General features: G+C 46.9%; 1 protein-coding gene across 1 annotated transcript in view; it reads left to right on the forward strand.

Moving 5' to 3' along the window:
* Positions 1-21,906, forward strand: part of KLF12 (KLF transcription factor 12) — a 233,940-nt gene that overhangs the window by 1,533 nt on the left and 210,501 nt on the right. Inside the window, exon 2 of the mRNA XM_087967505.1 lies at positions 955-1,513. Within this exon, the coding sequence (XP_087823631.1) occupies positions 955-1,513 (559 nt within the window). The remainder of the gene's footprint in view (positions 1-954; positions 1,514-21,906) is intronic.

Below are 21,906 nucleotides of genomic sequence, written 5' to 3' on the forward strand. Positions count from 1 at the left end.
ACTGTGAAACAGTATATAAGTCTAAGACTTGGGGATCTTCAAACTTGATAGCTTTAAAACTTGTGGACTTCAACTCCCAGAATTCCTCTTCCAGTCATGTTAGCTCAAGAATTCTGGGAGTTGAAGTCCGCAAGCCTTAAACTTGCCAAGTTTGAAGACCCTTGGCTAAGTCCTATTGCTATTGAAAGAGGATGGACTCCCCATTCCTGGGTCTTTTTCACAGGGAAGACTGGATGTTCTCCAGGTTCCCCTTTGTGGCTCAAAGCTCTGCTCTTCGGAACCTTTCAAAGGGACTTAGCACCTCTGGCAGGGAAGCCTCCCCACGGGCAACCCCAGATAGACTTCCAGAACAGGAGTCCCCAGAGAACGTTTTTTTTTTTTTGGCTTCTCTTGCACTTCCAGTTAGTGCAAGGAAGGGCAACTCAGGACGGAGCTGCTGGTCAGGAAGTCCCGCTTACACGGAAGGGCTGATCAAACGCAGCGCAACCCACCCCACAGCGGGGCACAGCGGGGCAATCAGGTCACCCACCAGGCGGCAGGTGAAGCCTCCTTGGCCAGACCGGGACCGGATTTGCGGCGGGACGGCTTGGGTAACGGGAAGCCTCTACCCTTTTAGGTGCCACCCTGCATCGCCGAGGGCTAAAGACTCTGGGCAGAGCCGGAGCCCGACAACCCTTCTCTCGCACCCCGGACCTGGAAGGATCGATTGCTCCGGCCCCACCTTTGCTTGTGCGCACCTGGCTCTCCGCCGCTGGGCTGGGCTGGGCTGGGCTGGGCACCCAGCTCCCCGGGTCCCCAGCTCTCTGTGCTGGGCTGGCTGCGCGGCTGCCCTGCGCTCTTGGATTGGCTGGGGGCGCTGCTCGGAGCGGCCGAGTGAGGCGGTCGGGCTGGGGGCTTTTGTGAGGCGGACGCCTCTGCCTTCTCCTCCTCCTCCTCCTCCTCCTCCCTGCGCAGCCCGGCCCACCTGAGCCGCCGAGCAGCGGCGGCGGCAGCAGCAGCAGCAGCACCCCCTCCCTTGCCGCAGCCGCGCCCCGTCCCGAGGCATCCCGCCCGGCCAGGAAAGGCGGTGGAGGCGCCGCATTGTGCCCGGCAGAGCTCCTCTGACGCACCGCCCGCCCCCGCCCCCCCACCTCCCGAAAGTCCCCGGTCGGCCAGCAGCCAGCCAGCAGCCCCGCCCGTCCCCGCCCCTCGCCCCCTCCCCGAGAACCGCAGCGAGCGCGCGCCAGGGAGGGAAAGCAGAGGGGGGAAGCGCGGGCACGCGAGCGAGCAGCCGGGCGGGCGGGCGGGGAAGCTGCGAGCGGAGCGGAGGGCGCCCGGCGCGGGGGCGCGCGCGCGCGGCTCTGTGTCTGGCGGGCAGCGGGTGTGTGGCGGCGGCGGTGGAGGAGGAGGAGGAGGAGAAGGAGGAGGAAGAGAAGAGAAGAGAGTCCGGGCGGAGAGGGGACCCTGGAGGTACGGAGGGTCCTTGGGCTCCGTGGCGGCAGCAGCAGCAGCGGCGGCAGCAGCAACGGATCAGGTCGGTCTCTTGCAGCTTCTTCTCGGGGTCGCCACGGTTGGGGCGCCCTCCCCCATCCCGGCCGTCCCGCCGCGTTGGCGGCTTGTGCTGGGACGCCAGATTGAGGGGGTCGAGGGGGTATGGGGGTTGGAGGAAGGGCCGTCTCCGCGCTCAGCAGCTGCAAAGCCAAGCGCGGGAGTCCCGGTTCTCGGTTTTTAGGTGATGCCCGGGTTGGGCAGCCCGATGGCGCATCCGCTTCAGTGGCCGCTTCAGCCTCTAGGCGGGCAAGAGGGTCGGCTGGTGCGTGTGAGTCTTTCGGGGAGGGGGTCCCGGAGGGCTCGGCGCCGCTTGCACTCCGGGGACGATCGCTCGGGTGCCCGTGGTAAGTCGGCGCTGTCACTTGCCCCCCTGGCTCGCCCTGCAAGTGGCTTTTGCCAGCCCCCTCCTTTCCCTTCCCTTCCCCTCCCCTCCCCTCCCTTCCCCCTCATTTCTGCTGGGGGAGGAGGAAAGGGAATGGATGGAGTAGGAGTTGACAAAGGGAGAAGTTTGCGGGAGATCTGCCCGACCCAGGCTTGGAGGTGGGTGGGTGGGTGGATGGGCGAGGGCGGAAATTCCCTCTGGCCGGGCAGCACCGGGGTTAATGCCAGCCAGGTTTCGAGCCGCGGGGAGCTCCGAGATAGGGGTCTCTCGGTGGGAAGTTGGTTTGCAAGCGCGATCCCCCTCTTTTTGGAGAAGGGAACTTTCTGGCGAACTTTTGTTTTGGGGTTTGCTGAAAAAGTGGAAAAGCAGCGAACCAAACGCCTCGCCGAAAAGGCTTGAACTAGAGCGTGCTTGATTTGTAGACGTGTGGCTTTCGCGGGCTCTTTTTCTCTTCGCGTCCTCCTCGAACAAAACTTGCATTGTGTTTTTTTAAAAAACAAAAACAAAAACAAAACAAAACACTGCCTTAATCGCGATTACCCGACGTTTCAGCTGATTTAGGAGCTCGGCGGTGTCGGGCTTCTTAAATATCTTTTTTTAAAAAAAAATATCATTATTTAAAGTCCGGCGGAATGCATTAAGCTGGATAAGCGCGCCGTGACGGGTTTCGCTCGCGGCTGAGAAAGAAAGAAAGAAAGAAAGAAAGAAAAAAAAAAAAGAAAGAAAAAAAAGGACGAAACGCTGCACCAAACGCCCCTGGAAGCACCACGGGGTGGCTCGCGCCCCCCTCCCCCACCCCGGTCCACGAAGTATTTTATTTACACGCGGAGTCGGGGCACGCGGGAGCCTGGCAGACACACGTGCCAATCAAACCCGGCTTCAAAAGCCCCGCGAACTCCAGTCGGGGTTGTGTGAGCTGAAAGCTGGTCCCGCTTTGGGTGGGAGGGAATGGGTGAGCTGCGCGAACTGGAGGAGGGAGGGAGGGCAGGGAGGGTCCCTTTTGGGTCGGGTTCCTGTCCCTGGCAGGAATGTGTCCCCACTCCCCCCTCCCCTCCCCTCCCCTCCCCCGTTCATCCTTGCAAGCCTTTTGGCCAGGCTGGGCGGGTGGGGGACGCGGTGCTCTTCCGCCCCGAAGTGGGGCCCTTCGGCGGTGCGCCAAAGGCTGTTTGGATTGGCTCAGAGCCGGGGACTGGAAAATTGGCCCCGCTTCAGGGTCACATGTGGCGAGCAGGGGGCACCGAGAGGCCGGTTTCCATGGCGCTCCCTCCCTGCCTCCCTTCCCAATCTTGGCAGGTAGCGCTTCACGGCAAGAGGCTTCCTTTATATGGCCCTGGTATGTGAGCACCGTTTCCTGAGCCTTGAAATGAAACAGGAGCAGCCGAGCGAAGTGTGTGTGTGTGTGTATATGTGTGTGTGTAGTGCTCACACATGCACAACCCCTCCGCTGTCTCCTTCCCTCCCTCCCTCCCAGCATGTCACTAAATATTTTAATTTAAGTCGATATTCTGCCTTTGCCTTCGCCAGGCTCGAGTCTGCCCAAGTAGAGGGAGCTGGTTTAGGAAAGGGGGCAGGCAGTGCCTGTCCTTAGCCAGGCTGAAGATACTGTCGTCATCCGTGGCAAAGTAAGGCAGTCTTTCTGCTCTCCCCCTCCCTCTCCCCTCCTCTCCTCGCTGCTTCTCTCGGTACAGCTCGGGAAGCCCACCGCGGCTGAGCGAGCGAGCGAGCGAGCGCACAGCCTCAGCAGCAGCTTTTCTCTCTGTCTCCCGCACAAACACAATGATGTCACTTTCCTTTTCTGCTCCTGGGTGGGGAAGGAAGAGGTTGAGCCGCTCGAATTGGCTCTCAGGTCACGCAGAGCATCTCCGCCGGGCGAGAGGGCTTCTAGGACCCCGGCTTGGCTTTTCGGGAAGGAAAGCGTGTCTCCTGGCCGGCTGAGGGGGACCCAGGTGGTCTCTCTCTCTCTCTCTCTCTCTCTCTCTCTCTGTGTGTGTGTGTGTGGGGGGAAGGGTCTTAGGGTGATAGGAAATGCTGCCCCGTTTTTGGAACCCTGGGCAAAAGGGGACACCCTCTGGCAAAAGTGAAAGCTAAGTCACCCTCTTGGCTTTCCATAAATGGGGACATCAGTCTGGGATTTAAGGTTTTATTACTTTGTGTCTTGGGACAAGTATTTTGCACAATTGGCTTTGGTCTTGCTGAAAAGGATTCTTGGAGCTCTCTTGGGGGGACATAGAATAGAATAGAATTTTTTATTGGCCAAGTGTGATTGGACACACAAGGAATTTGTCTTGGTGCAAATGCTCTCAGTGTACATAAAAGAAAAGATACATTCGTCAGGAGTCAAGAATCATCAGGTGCAACACTTAATAATAGTCATAGGGTACAATAAGCAAACAGTCAATAAAAATCATTAGGATACAAGCAACAAGGTTACAGTCATACAGTCATAAGTGGGAGGAGATGGGTGAAAGGATGGATGGGAGGATTAATAGTGATAGTGATAGCAATTCAGACTTAGTAAATAGTTGGACAGTGTTGAGGGAATTATTTGTTTAGCAGAGTGATGGCATTTGGGGAAAAACTGTCCTTGTGTCTAGTTGTTCTGGTGTGAAAAAAAAAAAAGATCATTTGCATTCTGGGAGATCCCAAAAGAGTAAGTGAGTGATCTCAGGTCCATAGGAACATCCAGGAGACAAGTAGGACCACAAGAAGCCTTGGACTGCTGCAACCTAGAACAAACATGGGACCTTCACTTCGGTCTTCTGTCAAGTATTTATGGACTTCTTGGCAAAGTGAAGATACCATGTATGTTCTAGGTTGCAGCAGTCCAAGGCTTCTTGTGGTCCTACTTGTCTCCTGGATGTTCCTGTGGACCTCAGATTATCCATCAAGCATGTTCACCACTGGTGTCCCTCTTTTCAGAAGCTGGTTGGGTATTTGGAGCAGAAGACTTGGGGGAAGAGCTGCCTTAGTGCTGGATTGCATCGCTTGTTGCAGAAAATCCTGGACTACTTTTCTGAGGAGTCTCCATTAAAAGGATCTCAGGGGGATGACAGGGAACTTTTTCTGGGAGGGTTGCTTTTCTTTCCCTGAGACCGCCCCCCAGTGCTAGGGTGTGGTCCATTACAAGGGAGTGTCTATGGAGATTCTCAGTTATTCACGTCACGGTTGCCCCAAAGGTGCTTTTTCAAGAGGCAATGAGACTTTCTCGTTTTTCTTTGAAGACATTTTGGCATCTCATCGAAGAATGAGCTGAAAGGACTTCTTGGATGAGAAGCAAAACGTCTTCAAAAGAAAAGAAAAAACAGAAAGTCCAGTTGCCTCTTGGAAAAAAAGCACCTTTGGGACTAGGAGGGAGTGTTTTGGTGAGATTATCCATATCAGAAGCATCTGTGAGATCCGTATTCATCTCTCTGCACTTTCTCTTCATTCTTTTTCCTCCTCTTCATGGAATCTGATGTATTTTGCAATTTTATTTATTTGTGCATTTACTTGTTTTGATGTGAAAAGGAGGTTTTGGCAACCTTGGGAAAAAAAAATGATTTGTACGGTAGGAAACATGATGGAAATCTAGTGGTGACCCATAGAGGCTGTAAGTGGTCTTCAGCTGGTGTCCAGGAATGTAAAGTAGGTAACAGAACAATAGAAGGGACCTTAGAGGTCTTCTAATCCAAACTCCTACTCAAGAAGAAAACCCCAAACCTTTTCAGACAAATGGTTGTCCAATCTCTTCTTAAAACCTTCCAGTGTTGGAACATTCACAACTTCTGGAGGCAAGTTGGTCCACTGATTGATTGTTCTAACTAGCAGAAAATTTATCCTTAGTTCTCGGTTGCTTCTCTCCTTGATTAGTTTCCACCCATTGCTTCTTATCTTGCTTTCAGATGCTTTGGATAATAGGTTGACTCTCTCTTCTTTGTATCAGCCTTCTTTGTGGTGGGTAGATTAAGCATCTCTTAAAAACCATGTTTTCCCAGTTGCAATGTATGGCTGTGAAAGTTGGACTATAAGGAAGGCTGAGCACCAAGGAATTGAGGCCTTTGAACTATGGTGCTGGGGAAGACTCCCCACCCCCCAGGTCAGTCCAAGAGGAGATCAACCCTGACTGCTCTTTAGAAGGCCAGATCCTGAAGATGAAACTCAAATATTTTGGCCACCTAATGAGAAAGAGGGACTCACTGGAGAAGAGCCCAACAATGGGAACAATTGAGGGCAATAGACGACAGAGAATGAGGTGGATGGAGTCACTGAAGCAGTCGGCATGAGCTTAAATGGACTATGGGGGATGGTAGAGGACAGGAAGGCCTGGAGGAACATTGTCCATGGGGTCACGATGGGTTGGACATGACTTCTCGACTAACAACTACTACTACAACAACAACAACAACAACAACAACAACAACAAAAGTCTTGCATTCATAACCATAGGAACAAGAAGACATCTATTTTTTTGTGTAAAGTTTTTTTTTTTTAATTTTTAAACATACTCCAATATCATTTCATGGACAGTGTGGTGTCTGAGTGTTATTTATTTTGATACAAAAGCAATATTGATACAATGAGAATTACTAGATTAGTCAGACTTACATGGTCTACTGTTGTTATATATCACTGTATCAGCCCATAATCCTTCATTTTTCAATTATTCAATATTTGCTACATTCTTCTAATATTAATAGCATTATTTTTGAGCATACCTAATAATGTCCTTTTTCAAACTCGGATCTCAACCTCTAACATTCACTTTGAATCTGTTAAGTAAAAATATGTATAACAATATTCCCCTATTTCTAAACCTTTTACCTATTCTAATTTTTAATACGGCCAATCTCATTTTCTTTTTTCTTTTCTTTTTAAGAAAAACCCTTCATGTCCATCTTCTCTCACCCTTGAACAAGAAGTCACCTAGTTTAGGTGCAAGCTGGGGCTGAAGAAAACTAAGCAGGGTGGAGTAGAATGGGAGGAAGAAGGTCCGGGACCAAATGTCGGGAGGTGGGGCAGGAAACGGAAGGAAGGCAGATCAGAGCTCTCTGCAAAGACCCAGTGAACACTGTGTCCTTCTCTCTATGAATTGCAGGGCCTGGTGTCAAAGCAGTTGGCCCAAAGTAGGCAGGAAGTGTCACTCCAAAAACCTGAACGGGGAGGAGGAGGAGGAGGAGGAGGGAGGAGGAGGGAATTGGTCTTCCAGAAAGGGGCTCCTCTGATGGCTGAGAAAGGGAGGTCAGCCAGTAGAGAGGGAACTGCTGCTGCTATTCATCAGAGAAGCTTGTCCAGCTGCCAAACCTGGGAAAGGAAAGGAAAGGGAAGGGAAGGGAAGGGAAGGTGGGGCCGGGCGAGGCGAAGAGTGAGGCCTGGCATCTTAAGCCAACGAACAGCTTTCCCACTGAATTTGAGTTGTTCATCAGTAGAACCCCCGGAAGCCCCTTGTGCAAGCTTTTCCTTTCGCTTCCTTTCCTGAGAAAAGGATATTGTATTGAAAAGGTTGACTTTATCACGGCCTCTTCCTGCAGGGGAGTCAACAGTCTCCTGGTTCCATTTGAGGAAAGCCCTCTAGGTCAGGGGTCTTCAAACTTGATAGCTTGAAGACTTGTGGACTTCAACTCCCAGAATTCCTCCTCCAGTCGTGTTAGCTCAGGAATTCTGGGAGTTGAAGTCCACAAGTCTTCAAGCTTGCCAAGTTTGAAGACCCCTGCTTTAGATCCGTGATTGCGAACCTATGGCACGCGTGCCACAGATGGCACGCAGAGCCATTTGTGCTGGCAGGTGAGCCACAGGCAAACTTACCTCACTGCGCATGCAAGTGACTCCCAGCTGATTTTCAGCTGGTTTGAGGCCTTTTTCGGCCTTCCAGAGGCTTGAGGAAAGCCTCTGCAGGCTTTGCAGGATAAATAATAGGCCCATTTCATCACTTCCTGTATTTCCAGAAATACCAGAAGTGACAAAATGGGCCTATTTTTGGCCTGCAAAGCCTGCAGAGGCTTTCCTCAAGCCTCTGGAAGGCCGAAAAAGGCCTCAAATCAGCCAAAAAAATCAGCTGGGAGACTCAGTGCAGGTAAGGGTGTGTGTGTGTGTGGGGGAGCATGTATTGCCTTCTGGGTGCTGGCATGCGAGTGTGCGTGTGGAAAATTTTTGGCACAGGAGCCCCAAAAGGTTAGCCACCACTTCTCTAGATGTTCGGCTGAGATTCCATTTTTTCTGCGACGCAGCAAAGGAGGGTATCACAAGAAGGCACTCTTCCGGAGCATCTTTTGTTCGGTGCTTGATGTTCCACAGGACATACTTTGCTTTTTCTGACAGCTTTGCCTTGACAAAAGAGAGAGGCAGAGCCTGCCACCTTTTCCTGCTAATGTTCCTCAGGAACCTCAATGCCAATCTTGCTGAATACGAGCTGGAAAGCGACTCTGGTTACGGGGCTCCGTTTCGTCATGCTGCATCTTCAGCTTGCTGGGCGCAGAATCCGGCATCATGGGGAGGATGGCCGCCTGCCTCATTGGTTGTCCTGGGCTGCACCAAGAGGATAATTTGCCAGCTGGATTGTGTTGGCTTTTGTGCCAAGTGCTCTGACTGGCACAGAGAGGCAGTGTTCCTTGCAAAGGAACTGGCAATGTTTGCTAGCAGAGATGCTGCCTTTTGTTCAGGCAATTCCATTCCTCAGCTGAAGATCTTCATCAAGCGATCTCCGGCCCTGATTCTGGGGCTGTAGGAGCCCCTGAGGCATTTGCCCCAGGAGTCTGTTTTGGACCTTAAAGTGAATTCCAGGGAACAAAACTCTCCAACTTGGATTCCCTGGCTGCAGGTCTAGGTATCATCTTAGGAAATTGGGGAAATATTAAAATTGAATGAATGAATGAATGAATGAATGAATGAATGAATTCTTTATTGGCCAAGTGTGATTAAACACATAAGGAATTAGTCTTTTGTGAAATGCTCTCAGTGTACATAAAAAGAAAAGATACATTCATCAAGAATCATAAGGTACAACACTTAAATGTCATAGGGTACAAAAAGCAATCAAATTATATTAGGAAACGGTCAATAAAAATCATAAGGATACAAGCAACAATTTACAGTCATATAGTCACAAGTGGGAGGGGATGGGTGAAAGGAAGGATGGGAAGATTAATAGTAATAGTAATGCAGACTTTGTAAATAGTTGGACAGTGTTGCGGGAATTATTTGTTTAGCAGACTGATGACGCTTGAGAAAAAACTGTCCTTGTGTCTAGTTGTTCTGGTCTGCAGTGCTCTATAGTGTCGTTTTGAGGATAGCAGTTGAAACAGTTTATGTCTGGGATGTGAGGGGTCTGTAAATGTTTTCACAGCCCTCTTTTTGACACATGTAAATAAATTAAAAGCATCCTATCGATATCGCCATGCTGGATAAGACTTTGGTGAGAAGGGAAGTAGGACAAGGGTGGAGAAGCAGCCCCTTGCTTGACATCTCTCTTAAGAAACTCGTAAGCTCTTTTTTCTGTATTGATCAGAAAGGTGGGCTGATGTGAAGGAGCCACCATTCGATCTTGCCTTGAGCACTGAAGTTTAATTGGTACTCCCCTTGTGCTCCCCTATTCTTAGTCATCAGTGAAGAATGGCTTTACAGCAACTTCCTGCTCACCCTGAACTCCCCCAAAATATATTGCCTTGAGACAGCTGCCCAAGGGGTGCTTGCATTGACACACTGAAACAATAGCCTGGTTGGTAGGTTGTTGTTGCCAAATTAAATACAGACTCCTCCTCTGAATAGCTGTTTGGTTGGGAACTTGGAGAACTTGGTGGGTTAAGATAAAAGTAAAGGTTTTCCTTGCAGATACCTGCTAATCGTTTCTGCTTCTTGGGGGCTCATCTCCATTACAAAGCCAAAGACTAACACTGTCTGAAGACATTTCCATGGTCATGTGGCCAGCTTGACTAAATGCCAGAAGGTGCACAGAACGCTGTTATCTTCCCAACCAAGTGGTCCCTATTTTTCTACTTGCATTTTTATATACTTTCGAATTGCTAGGTTGGCAGAAGCTGGGACAAGTAATGGGAGCTCACTCGGTTACACGGTGCTAGGGATTCGAACCACTGAACTGCTGATCTTTCTGATCAACAAGCTCAGCGTCTTAACCACTGAGCCACTGTGTCCCTTGGTGGGTTAACTTGGTGGGTTAGAACCTGTCTAAGGAAGAATCTAGATGCTTTCCTGTCAATCTGCTGAATTCTGATGTCTCTGGTTTGATCCTTCGCTGACAAAGAGCAAAAACAGATCCAGCCATATCAGTGTAGATGTTTTTGAAACTGCAGATTGTGAAGTTTCTGTTTAAGCTTGAGCGGAGGTTGTTTTGCACTGAATTAAGTTATTGCTTTTCCCCTCCTCTCCTTAGTTTGCAAGGGGTGCACGGTTGTCTTTAGGAGCAAAGGAAACACTGTGCCTGACCTGTAACATGACTTTGCTAAGGAAAAAGCTTTTCCTGAGGGTGGATGAACCTTCTGAACTTCTCAACCAGAGGTGGTATTCAGTAAGTTCTGACCAGTTCTGGAGAACCGGTAGCGGAAATTTTGGATAGTTTGAAGAACCAGCAAATACCACCCCAGACTGGCCCCATCTATTCTCTGCCCCCAAGTCCCAGCTCATCGGCTGGGTCTTCTTTGGTTGCCCTGAACAGGAGAACAGAGCTGGAAAGTAAAATTCTTTGAATCCCACCACTGTTCTCAACCCCTGGCTTTTTCCCTGCAGCTGCTGTCTTCCTGAGTGGTAAAAAGAAACTTACAATTAGGAAGCACTTTCCCAATTAGGAAGCAAAATGCCTTCTAAAGGGCTTACATTGTAGAATGAAAGAATACTAAGGTCATTGCATGTGGCCAGGTCAATTCTGCCTACTGGCCTCCCATATCTTTGAAGAAGTTCCCTTTGATGAGGAGGAATCCGAGATGGTCTTCTTAGTAGAGAAATATTTCCTTTCTTCAGTATGGAAAGTCATCTGAATGCAAACCTGTGTTTGGATTGCTTTCAACACTACCCCTTTCTTCTCAGTTTTAGTGTTGTATGAAGGGCTTGTTTCCTATGTACTGAGCTAAGAGAGGGACTTTATGGCTATGGAAAGGTCAGGTGGTGATCAGAAATAAACCAGGAAGAAGGCTTGAGGAATTGTAATGGCAAAGGGATTGTCTTCATGAACACTATCAATCCAACCCTGTTGAAAGTTTTGGCAGAGTTGCTTCAGACTTGAAAGTGTGGTGCTCAGGTCTTGAACCAGGCTGACGGCTTTCCATCTAACAAGCCCAGCACCTTAACAAACTGAGCCACTGTGCTGCCCACTGTTTGCCTATGGGTTATTAAAACATTCGTTTCCTGTTATTTCCTGGTTTTGTGGCTGTGACTATGAAGGGAACATCATTACCCACAAAAATCCTTCCCTAAAAAAGTCCTGATCTGAGTCCAATTGATTTAAAACCATTAAACTGGTATGTTAGATTACATGCCAGAGAATGGAATTGTGGAATTTTCTTTAAAGAGCCAAGTCATCCCTCAAATGGTAACTGTTCTATAGCCTAGTTGACCTAACTGAGAAAGATAAATAGGGAAAGATAAGTAGGGATGGGACCTCTTGGCGATTAGGCAAGAGACCAGAGATGTAGACTAAACTGGAAGGTCCCAGAAGAAGGCATTTTGGTACTGCTGCCCAGAGAACAAACCACAGCCATCCATTAAGTCACTAGACATGATTTGTGGCTTAAGAGAAAACATGACCCAACACCATCCTTATGAGTTGCCATTGTAAACTCCAGGATGTCCTATACAGATTTTGCAAAATGGTGCCTTAATTTTGGGACAGGTTTCTAAGAAGGATACTAATTGCAAATCCATAGAATATTGTTTCCGTAACAGAGTTGGAAAGGACTTTAGAGGTCATCTAATCCAACTCACTGCTCATACAAGAGACCTATAGTCTTTCTGACAAATGTCTGTCTGGTCTCTTCTTAAAAGCGTCCAGTGATGGGACACCCACAACTTCCAAATGCAATTTGTTCCACTGGTTGATTGTGTTAGGAATTTGCTCCTTAGTTTTAGGTTGCTTCTCTCCTTGATTTGTTTCCGTCCATTGTTTCTTGTCTTGCTTTGGTAAGTCAGTTGGCCCTCTCTTCCTTGTGGCAGCCCTTCAAGTATTGGGAGACTGTTATCATATCTGGTCCTTCTTTTCACTAGACTAGACACACCCAATTCCTGCAATCATTCTTCATATGTTATAGCTTCTAGGCCCTAACCAACTTTGTTGCTTTTTCTCTGAACTCTTTCAAAAATCTTTTAAAAAAATTGTATTGGGGTGACCAAAACTGGATGTTTCCATACTTAAAAAAGAGGACTTGGTCACACAAAGCAAAGCCCAGGATTTACCAATTGTTGACCCTGATTAAGAAGCTTGATGGGTACTCTCACATTGTGTTGGGACTACAGGACCTAGAAGGCTAAGCCAATATTTCTGAGGAGGAGCTGGAACCTTCTTGAGTTGGGAAAGGATGTGTAATGTCCTCACTCTGCTCACAGATCTCATTTTGAGCTTTCTGACATGTTGATTCTATTTACTTACTTGATGGACCTCACAGATTTATTTCCACAACCTGCTGAAGGTCAGGTTGTCTCATAACTAACTTTGCTTCACATCTGGAGGGCAACGAGTGGGTGAATTATTGCCTCAGACAACATTTTTCCAAAACAGTAAAACATACAAAAGGGCACCTTTGGTTATTAACTTTAAAATAATAACTGCTTACATGAGAAAGTAGTCCTTTAAGATTATTAAAAAATCAATAAGTGCCGTGCATGTTTTATATTCTCCTGGTGGTTTATACCCATTCCTTCCTTAGGTGAGCCTTTCCTCCTTGTCCACAGAACCGTCTTTCTGAATATGAATTTACATTGGTTGTGATTTGTGTGTACTGTAGCTGCTTCCATGTTCCGATGTGTCCAACATCATGACACATCAGAACATGCAAATGATTTTTTTTTTTAAAAAAAAAGAGAACCAGGTTGATCTAACGCGGAAGACACCAGGCTAGAAATCAAAAGACCACGAGTTCAACTCCTGCCTTAGCCATGAAAGCTTGCTGGGTGACCTTGGGCCAGACACTCTCCTTCAGCCGAACTCGCCTCACAGGGTGATTGTTGTGAGGAAAATAGAAGGAGGAAAGGAGATGTTCACTGCCTTGAATCATTTGTGAAAATAATGAAGGTGGGGTATAAATAAATGAATAAATATGTAGGACTGTGGAATCCAGAACTGGAAAATTTCTAGTGCAAATACATTTCACTTGCTGTCAGAAGGCATATTGTAACTCAGGACCTCAAGACATTTTCCTCTTAGTGTTTGTTTATCCAGTGACCTTTCATGGCGATGGGAGGATCTATGAAAAGCTGTAGAGTGCAGCGAAGGATGAGGGTGGAGGTTTGTTCTCCGATCTTGTGGGCTGGTTTCCTAATGTTTCGTTACCAGGTTAGGTTACATCTTCAGCAAAATTTAGGGAATATCAGTGTCAGTCTTCTTTTGCTTATAAGGGCTTCGTGTAGTCAGTAGGTCAGGTGAGGTGATGGGTCAGGTGTGCGTTGCATCGAGTGAGGGTCTTGTGATTGGGAGATCATGTCAGGTGAGGATCATGCTACCTAGCCTGGTAATTCAGAAACATTCAGAAACCAACCCACAAGCTCAGAGGATGAACCTCCACTCTCAAAGTACAAGTAGATGTGGCCACCTGCAACAAATGGCAAATGGCGGAAGCCTGCTGTCCTCCTTGGAAGAAGCTACAGGGCTGCTGTCCTTCTTGGGAGAAGCTACAGGGCTTTTGTCCTCCTTGGGAGAAGCTACAGGGCTTTTGTCCTCCTTGGGAGAAGCTACAGGCTTTGTCCCCTTGGGAGAGCAGGCGTCCTACAGGGCTTTTTCCTCCTTGGAAGAAGCTACAGGGCTTTTGTCCTTCTTGGGAGCTAGGGCTTGTCCTTCTTGGGAGAAGCTCTTGTCCCCTTGGAGAAGCTACAGGGCTTTTGTCCTCCTGGGAGAAGCACAGGGCTTTGTCCTTCTTGGGAGGCTCAGGGCTTTTGTCCTCCTTGGGAGGCTGGGCTGCTGTCCTCCTGGGGAGCTACGGGCTTTGTCCTCCTTGGAGGCTAGGACTACTGTCCTCCTTGTCGGACTACTGTCCTCCTTGGGATTGTCCTTCTTGGGAAGCTACAGGGCTTTTGCTTTTTGTCCTCCTTGGGAGAAACTACAGGGCTTGGGAGAAGCTACAGGGCTTTGTCCTTCCTGGGAGAGCTACGGGCTGTGTCCTCCTCCTTGGGAGAGCACAGGGCTTTTGTCCCCTTGGGAGAAGCTAGCTCGGCTTTGTCCTTGGAGCTGGGCTATTGTCCTTCTTGGGAGAAGCTACAGGACTTTTGTCCTTCTTGGGAGAAGCTACAGGGCTGTTGTCCTTCTTGGGAGAAACCGGCTGTCCTGGGAGAAGCTACAGGGCTTGTCCTCTTGGGAGAAGCTACAGGGCTTTTGTCCTCCTTGGGAGAAGCTACAGGGCTTTTTCCTTGGGAGAGCAGGGCTGTTGTCCTCCTTGGGAGAAGCTACAGGGCTGTTGTCCTCTCTTGGGAGAAGCTACAGGGCTTTTGTCCTTCTTGGGAGAAGCTACAGGACTTTTGTCCTTGGGAGAAACTACAGGGCTGTTGTCCTCCTTGGGAGAAGTTACAGGGTTGACAACCTCCTTAGAGTGAGTCATCTTTAGGGTTGGGAGGGAGCTTGAGTTCTCCAGGTTTTTGGAGGATGGGATTGCTTCCATGGACCTTGTTTATGATTCATCCTAGGGACATCACTTATAAAGCAGCAACAGAGGAAGTTGACAAGAGACTTGAACGGGGACCAAGATCAGGGGTGGGCTTCAAAATTTTTAGCAAGGGGTTCTCTGCCCGCTTGCTGGGTGGGCATGCACCATGGCGGGAGGGGGGATGTTTTTGCTCCGGAGGGTCTCTGGAAGCAGGAAACGGGCCCATTTCTGGCATTCCCAAACTTCCAGGAGGCCCTTTTTTCACCCTCCCCAAGCCTCCATGTGCGCCCTGCACTTTCCTGCCTCCAAAATGGGCCATGTGGGATATCCTGGGAGGGGTGGATTGGGCAGGGTTAGCCAGGAGCAGTATTTGGAGGTTCTCTGAACTGCCCAGGATCTTATCTAGGGTCTCTCTAGGGTCTCTCTAGGGGTTCTCCTGAACCCCCAGCAGCACACCCCTGGCTAAGATAGAGAGAGTTATGAAAATGTTGAGAAAAAGGGATGAATTTTCATCCTGCATACATTTTCTGGAAATGGAGCATGAATGATTGGCAGGGTGTCGGTCTGTCTTGGGCAGTTGTGCCTAACCACTTTTGTTAACTGCATCCAGCATCCTTTTTCTAACAAGCACAATACACTGAACTCTGGGACTTTCCATATGTTTCAGATTACGCTCCCACAATCCTTTGGCATTGCCTTTAATGTCTGAGAGCTGGGATCGAAAAGACAGAAAAGGTCGCAGGTTACTGCCTGGAGCCTTTTGTGCCCAAGGCAAAAATCTGCTGAAATGATTCCCTTGGTTTCTATAAGAAGCACACCATCATAGACGTCTGGCTTATTTCTTTCTTGCAACTTTGCCTTTCATTTGGAAAAAAAAAAAACGGGATTTTCTGGAGCAGCCCCATAGGAGAAGTAGGAGAACTCTGAGCACCCCTGGGATGATCTCAGAAAAGTTTAAGATCACAGACAGGCCCTTGGACTCACCCAGCAGACTCTTACAGACATAGACTTGCAGAATAACAATGAGTTGGAAGGTATCTTGTAGGTCATCTAGTCCTACCACCTGCTCAAACAGGAGATCCTATACCATTTCTGACAAGTGGCTGTCCAGTCTCTTCTTTGAAAGTCTCCAGTGATGAAGCTCCTACAACTTCTGAAGGCAAGCTGTTCCACTGGTTGATTGCTCTCACCGTCAGAAAATGTCTCCTTATTTCTAGGTTGAATCTCTCCTCGATCAGTTTCTATCCATTGTTCCTTGTTTGCCCTTCTGGTGCTTTGGAGAATAGATTGAACCCTCATTTTTGTGGCAGCCCTCAAGTATTGGAACAGTGCTATCATGTCATCCCTGGTCTTCTCTTCACTCTTCACATGCCTAATCCTTGCAACCATTCTTCATATATTTTAGGTGTGGCCTTACGAAGGCTTTATAGTAATGAAAAGTCTGTAGAGATTCTCAGTCATCCAGGTCATGGTTGTCCTAAAGGTGCTTTTTTCAGGAGGCAACTGGATTTTCTTGTTTTTTTTTTCTTTTGAAGACATTTTGCTTCTCATCCAAGAAGCTCCTTCAGCTCTGACAGGATAGTGGGGAAGAAGCTTCTTGGATAAGAAGCAAAACATCTTCAAAAGAAAAAAAACCAAGAAAGTCCAGATGCCTCCTGAAAAAAAGCACCTTTGGGTCTTTATAAAAGTGCTCACCCACACTTTATAAAAGTTTGAGTGAACCGTTGCCTGTATCTTAGTTAGGAAACTGGATCTAAATGGGGATCCTGTGCATTTTTAAGAAGCAATTATGCCTGAGCAAAACATGTTGGTTCGCTTGAGAGAAGTAGTCGGTGTCAGCTGTGCCCCTCATCCTCATAACAGTCCCTACTCAGTTCCTGAAGGAAGCATAAATCATCAGAAGTGTAAATATCTTTTCAACCTGGAGTTAAGGAAATTGATCTTTCCTTGGCTTGTCTGAAGCCTTGCACACATAAAATACTGCTGTGAATAAACCTGAACACTTATTTTTCATTCAATTTTTTTTTGTTTTTTTTAATCCTGGTTCTTTCTCTTAATTCTGTATTTCTCTTCCCAACAACTGTTCTCTTTCACCACAGGGTGCAATGATAACGTTGCTCCTTCTCAAAGATAAGATCAGCCAATGACTCAAGAGTTATCTCTTAGTTATCATTGTTAATTATGTCTCCAGAAAGCTGATGAAGGCAATAATATGTTAACCATGTTGTCATTGTTAACTAGTCAGCATAAAGCTAGATTTCTTAATATGTGCCCTGCGGGCATGTTTGCCTAGCACTTTTTATGAGCATCTGGGAAGGCTTATTAATGGAAATTCATACCAAGGGATAACCCTGGCTGACATTGGCTAATCTTGAAAAAACAGGATTAGACCTACTTAGCATTCCAATGGAAGAAGACTGGAATGAGACTGAGAAAAGCGAGAAACATTTTTAAAAAGGCACTGATAAACTTTTCAATATTTTAACCAAGCAATCAACAAGGATGGAGTCTCCAGGGGTTAAGCAGGACCTGAAGAAGACTTTAACATTAGCAAAAAAAGTTAAGTAGCTATTGCAAGTAACTGTTCTTTATGCATATGGTTAAGGCTTGATGTGGGCATTTGAATATGATGTCTTAGTTGCGACATACTCTTTATGGAGCTACTCTTGAAGACCATTCCAAAGCTGGAGGTTTTCCAGAATGCACTGATGTTTGCAGTAGTCATTCACACTGTCATGTAATACTTATATTTCATGAGCTGCTCTGGCTCCTGGTTTCTGGATAGAATTTAAAATGATGGTTATTATCCATTATGCTCTAAACAGCATACAGTCTAGTTGTTTGAGACCCCTGTGGTTTTTGACCATCTTTCCTGTTCCATCAGAGTGGATCCCATTCATTGAACATGTCATCTGATAGAATCCTAGGAGATGCTTTCTCCTTTGAAGTTCTTGGGTTCTAGAGCAGCAGCTTCCAGAGATTCAAAGAACCTTTACCCAACTCTCCTTTAAGCAACCCTTGTAGACCTGGTTCTTCTCCCAGCCTTGGGATAGGGTGAGTGGAGAGATCTTTTGGGATGGTGTGTATTTGAATTTGGTTGTTGCCTTCAAGTTAGTCGTTGGGTTTTTAAAATTGTTTTTATACTTTGTTTTTTATAGCAGTTGGGTAGAGTTTGTTGGCCTTACAAATAAGATCAGTCAATGAGTCAATGCTCCTACTTTATGGAACACAACCTTTTCAAACAAGCAGCCAACCACCCTTGTAGTTTTCTGGAATGACCCAAAGACATGAGTCTTCCTTCAGGCCTTGGGTAGAGCGATGAGAGCCCAAAGAAGGTTGCTGGAGCATCAAGACTAGGTATTGGGTTGTTAAAGCTTTTGAGGTCTTATTGTTGTGAGCTGTCCAGAGTAGTACTCTAAAATAGCAGTTCTTTAAATAAAGAAAAATAACTAAATTCATTCAAGTGTGACTGGTCCTTGGGCTTGATTATTTTCATTTACTTAGGCTGCTGGAGTGAAAGGATTTAGAATTTATCTTCCTGAGCAGTTCAGTGCACTGCTTTTACAAATAAATCTGGGTTTTGAGTCTTACAATTCCAAATGCAGTTACAAAAGTACTATATGTGGATAATATTATTTTTCCACACCATCTCATCTTCTACTACCAACAACTCTTGCATCCATTGGCCTTAAAATATTTAAAATACTGAGATCACCAAAGTTCCCTTTTATTTGGCTAGTAGGAAAGAAATTAGTTGACACTCCGGTGCCCCTATCCTGAACATTTTTTTTTATTAGTCTATGATTTAAAATATAAAAGATACAAAAGAAAATAATGGGAAAGTAAGGGAGGAAGAAGGGAAGGGGAAAGGATAGGTTGAAGGGAAAAAAGAAAGGAAAAGCGTTGACTTTTGACACCCTTTGGTGCAATAGAATAAGATAATAACATCAAACCTCAACTTTTTTACTTTTACATTGTAATATAAACTAACCATTTCTATAACAACAAACCTACCTAATCAGTAAATCCCGAAATCAAAGTTTCATTCCCCACCCCACCGCACAAAGTCCAGAAATGGTTTCCAAGTAGAAACAAAAGTAATTGTGTGTTTTTTTCTTTAATCAAAGCAGCCAATTTAGTCATCTCTGCTAACTCCATCAACTTTTGCAAACATTCATCCATTGTGGGGAGGCCGAGGGTCTTTCCTTTCCCAATTAATTGACCAAGCTGAGGTTTTAATCATTGTGAACAAAATTAAGGAAAATGCATTGGGACTGTTTTTCTCCCTAATTTTTTTTGGGGTGGCATCCTTTTGTGTGACCTGCAGACTAGTTTCTTGGTCTGGCACTTCAGTGAATGCACTCTGGTTGAGAGAAAGAAGAACTAAGGCTCAGAGAGAGAGAAGGGAAGGGAAGCGAGGGAGGAGATAACAGGCTGACCAAAGACTTCTGCGTTTGAAATAGAAAGACGGCCTTTAGCTGGATCTCCAGTAGAGAAATAAATCCACATGCAAACAATGGCAGAAGATCACTCAAAAGCAGAGCTGAACCTAGAATATACAAAGATGATGTCTGAGCAGAGTGTCCCTTTATTGCAAAAATGGGTCCAGTACTACTTTTCCTGAAGAGAAAATAACCTACAGCTAGTCCCAAAGGTGCTTTCTCAAGGGGCAATTGGACTTTCTGGTTGTTTTATGAAGACATTTCACTTCTCATCCAAGAAGCTTCCTCAGCTTCTTGGACGAGAAGCAGAGGTGGTATTCAGCAGGTTCTGACCAGTTCTGGAGAACCAGTAGTGGAAATTTTGAGTCATTTGGAGAACCGGCAAATACCATCTCTGACTGGCCTCACCCCCATCCATCCTCTGCCTCCCGAGTCTCAGCTGATCGGCTGGGTCTTCTTTGGTTGCCCTGCACAAGAGAACGGAGCTGGAAAGCAGGCTAGTGGGGTGGGGAGGGAATGGGGGTTTTGCAGTAACCTTCACCCAGGAGTGGGGAGGGGATGGGGATTTTACAGTATCCTTCCCCTGCCATGCCCACCAAGCCACGCCCACCAAACCACACCATGCCCACCAAGCCACGCCCACAGAACCGGTAGTAAAAACATTTGAATTCCACCACTGCCTGCCATATTGGGTATCTGCAAGCTTGGACAGGGTAGCTCATCTGTCTGAAAAACTTTGCATAGTTTTTGTAGAAGTTTCTTCTTTTGCATTGCAATCAAATCATGTCTAGAGCCACCCTCAAATGCAAGTCTCAGGGAACGAAGCAAGGCTTTCAGTTTCTCATGGTGAATTTTGTGGCAAGCCAAGCCTATTATTTATTTAACTTTCTGTGATGGCATTAGCGAATAGGGCTGGCTCAATGTGAATGTGGATTCACTGATTTGGTTGCTTGGGAAACTGAAAGTGCCTGCAGAGTATCCGCACGAGGTGGCAAGAGCTTAATGGAATCCCAACTATTTGGTAAAACATGCTCAGAACATGGAAGGCAGGAATGTTGTGATGCTAATTCTGCAAACCTCCAGGGCCTGATGTGCAAGGCTTGCCTTTATCTATTATTAAATAATGTCCAGGGGGTTTGTCTCCAGATGCTCCAAAAACAGGCCAGTATTCGAATACTTCTTTGAAACATAGCATTGTCCCTGTAATTCTGAGCTGGCAAAGGGCTTATAAATTAGGAATGTCTTCATTGCTTTATGAAAATTTGACGTTGCCTCAATCCAAATGGATTCTAGATATATAATAAAATGCAGTAACAATAATGCAGAAACAAACATTAAGCAATATGTAATGATTAGAAGAAAGGGTGCAATGGCTCAGCGGTTAAAGATGCTGAGTTGTCAGTTGGAGAGTTGACAGCCTGGGTTTGAGATTGAGTTCCATACAATGGAGTGAGCTCCTGTTACTTGCTCCAGATCCTGCCCGCCTAGCCGTTTGAAAGAATGCAAATACAGGTAGATAAATAGGTACCACTTAGGTGGGAAGGTAACAGTGTTCCATGCACCTTTGGTGTGTAGCCATGCTGGCCAGATGACCATGGAAATTGACAAATCTGGCTTCCTCAGCCCAGAAACAGTGACGAGGATCAAGCCCTAGCTTTGGACATGGCTGATAGAGAAAACTTTACCTTTTAATGATTAGAAAAACTAAAACTTACATTTGATGAATTGGGACTTAGTCCTGGAAGACACCTAGAAAAGCCAGTTCTTTATAGCATTCTGGGAAACCATGAGAATGGGGGCCCTCTTCACTTCAGCTGGAGGTTATTCCACAGACAGTCACTCCCACCAAGAGCACCTCTTTGGAATCCCCTTCCCTGGGTCCTTCCTGGTAAGGAAGCGGGTATTCTCTGAGGCTCCAGAATGTATAGGCAGATTTGATCATGGGAAAGTGGTCCCTTTAATACCCAAGTTCCAAATTAAAACTAGCAAATTGAATTAAACTTGGAAGTGTGATGCTAGCCAGTGGGAACCCTAGATTCCTTCTGGGTGTGATCCAGCTACATATATAAATTTAAAGGATATAGATCCGTGATAGAAAACCTATGCCATGTGTTCTGGAAGTGGCACGCAGAGACACACTAGCCATTGCCCAAATTCTGGTGTGCACGCATGTGCACCAGCCGGCCAGCTGGTCTTCACATGTGCAGGAGTGCCAGAAACCAGAAGAGCATGCAATTGTCGGCCAGCTGATCTTCGCCTGTGCATGCATGTTAGAAACCGGAAGACCAGGTAGCAAGCATGCAGGTGCTTGCTGGGAAGCTAAGCTTCTGGTTTCCAGTGCTTCTGCACGGCATACATCGGGGAACTGCTCTTCTGGTTTCCGGTGCACATATGTGAGCTCCCATTTCAGCACTGGATGCCGAAAAGGTTAGCCACCCCTGATATAGAGAAATGCACAGTGAAAAGTGGTCATTTTTCAACGGAATGGGGAGAATTCTAAAACCTAGAGCTGAGGAGAAATTTTCTGACAGTGAGAACAATTAACCAGTGGAATGGCTTGCCTCCAGGACAAAGGTGTTATTCACCAGGTTATGACCAGTTCTGGAGAACCGGTAGCGGAAATTTTGAGTAGTTCGGAGAACCAGCAAATACTACCTCTGACTGGAGATTTTACAGTATCCTTCCCCTGCCACACCCACCAAGCCACACCCACAGAACCGGTAGTAAATAAAATTGAATCCCACCACTGCTCCAGAAGTTGTGGGTGCTCCATCACTGGAGG

This window comes from Notechis scutatus, chromosome 5 (assembly GCF_049901735.1).
Source record: "Notechis scutatus isolate UNSWTSFEM ecotype Mainland chromosome 5, rNotScu1.2, whole genome shotgun sequence".
In the NCBI taxonomy this organism is placed as follows: domain Eukaryota; kingdom Metazoa; phylum Chordata; class Lepidosauria; order Squamata; family Elapidae; genus Notechis; species Notechis scutatus.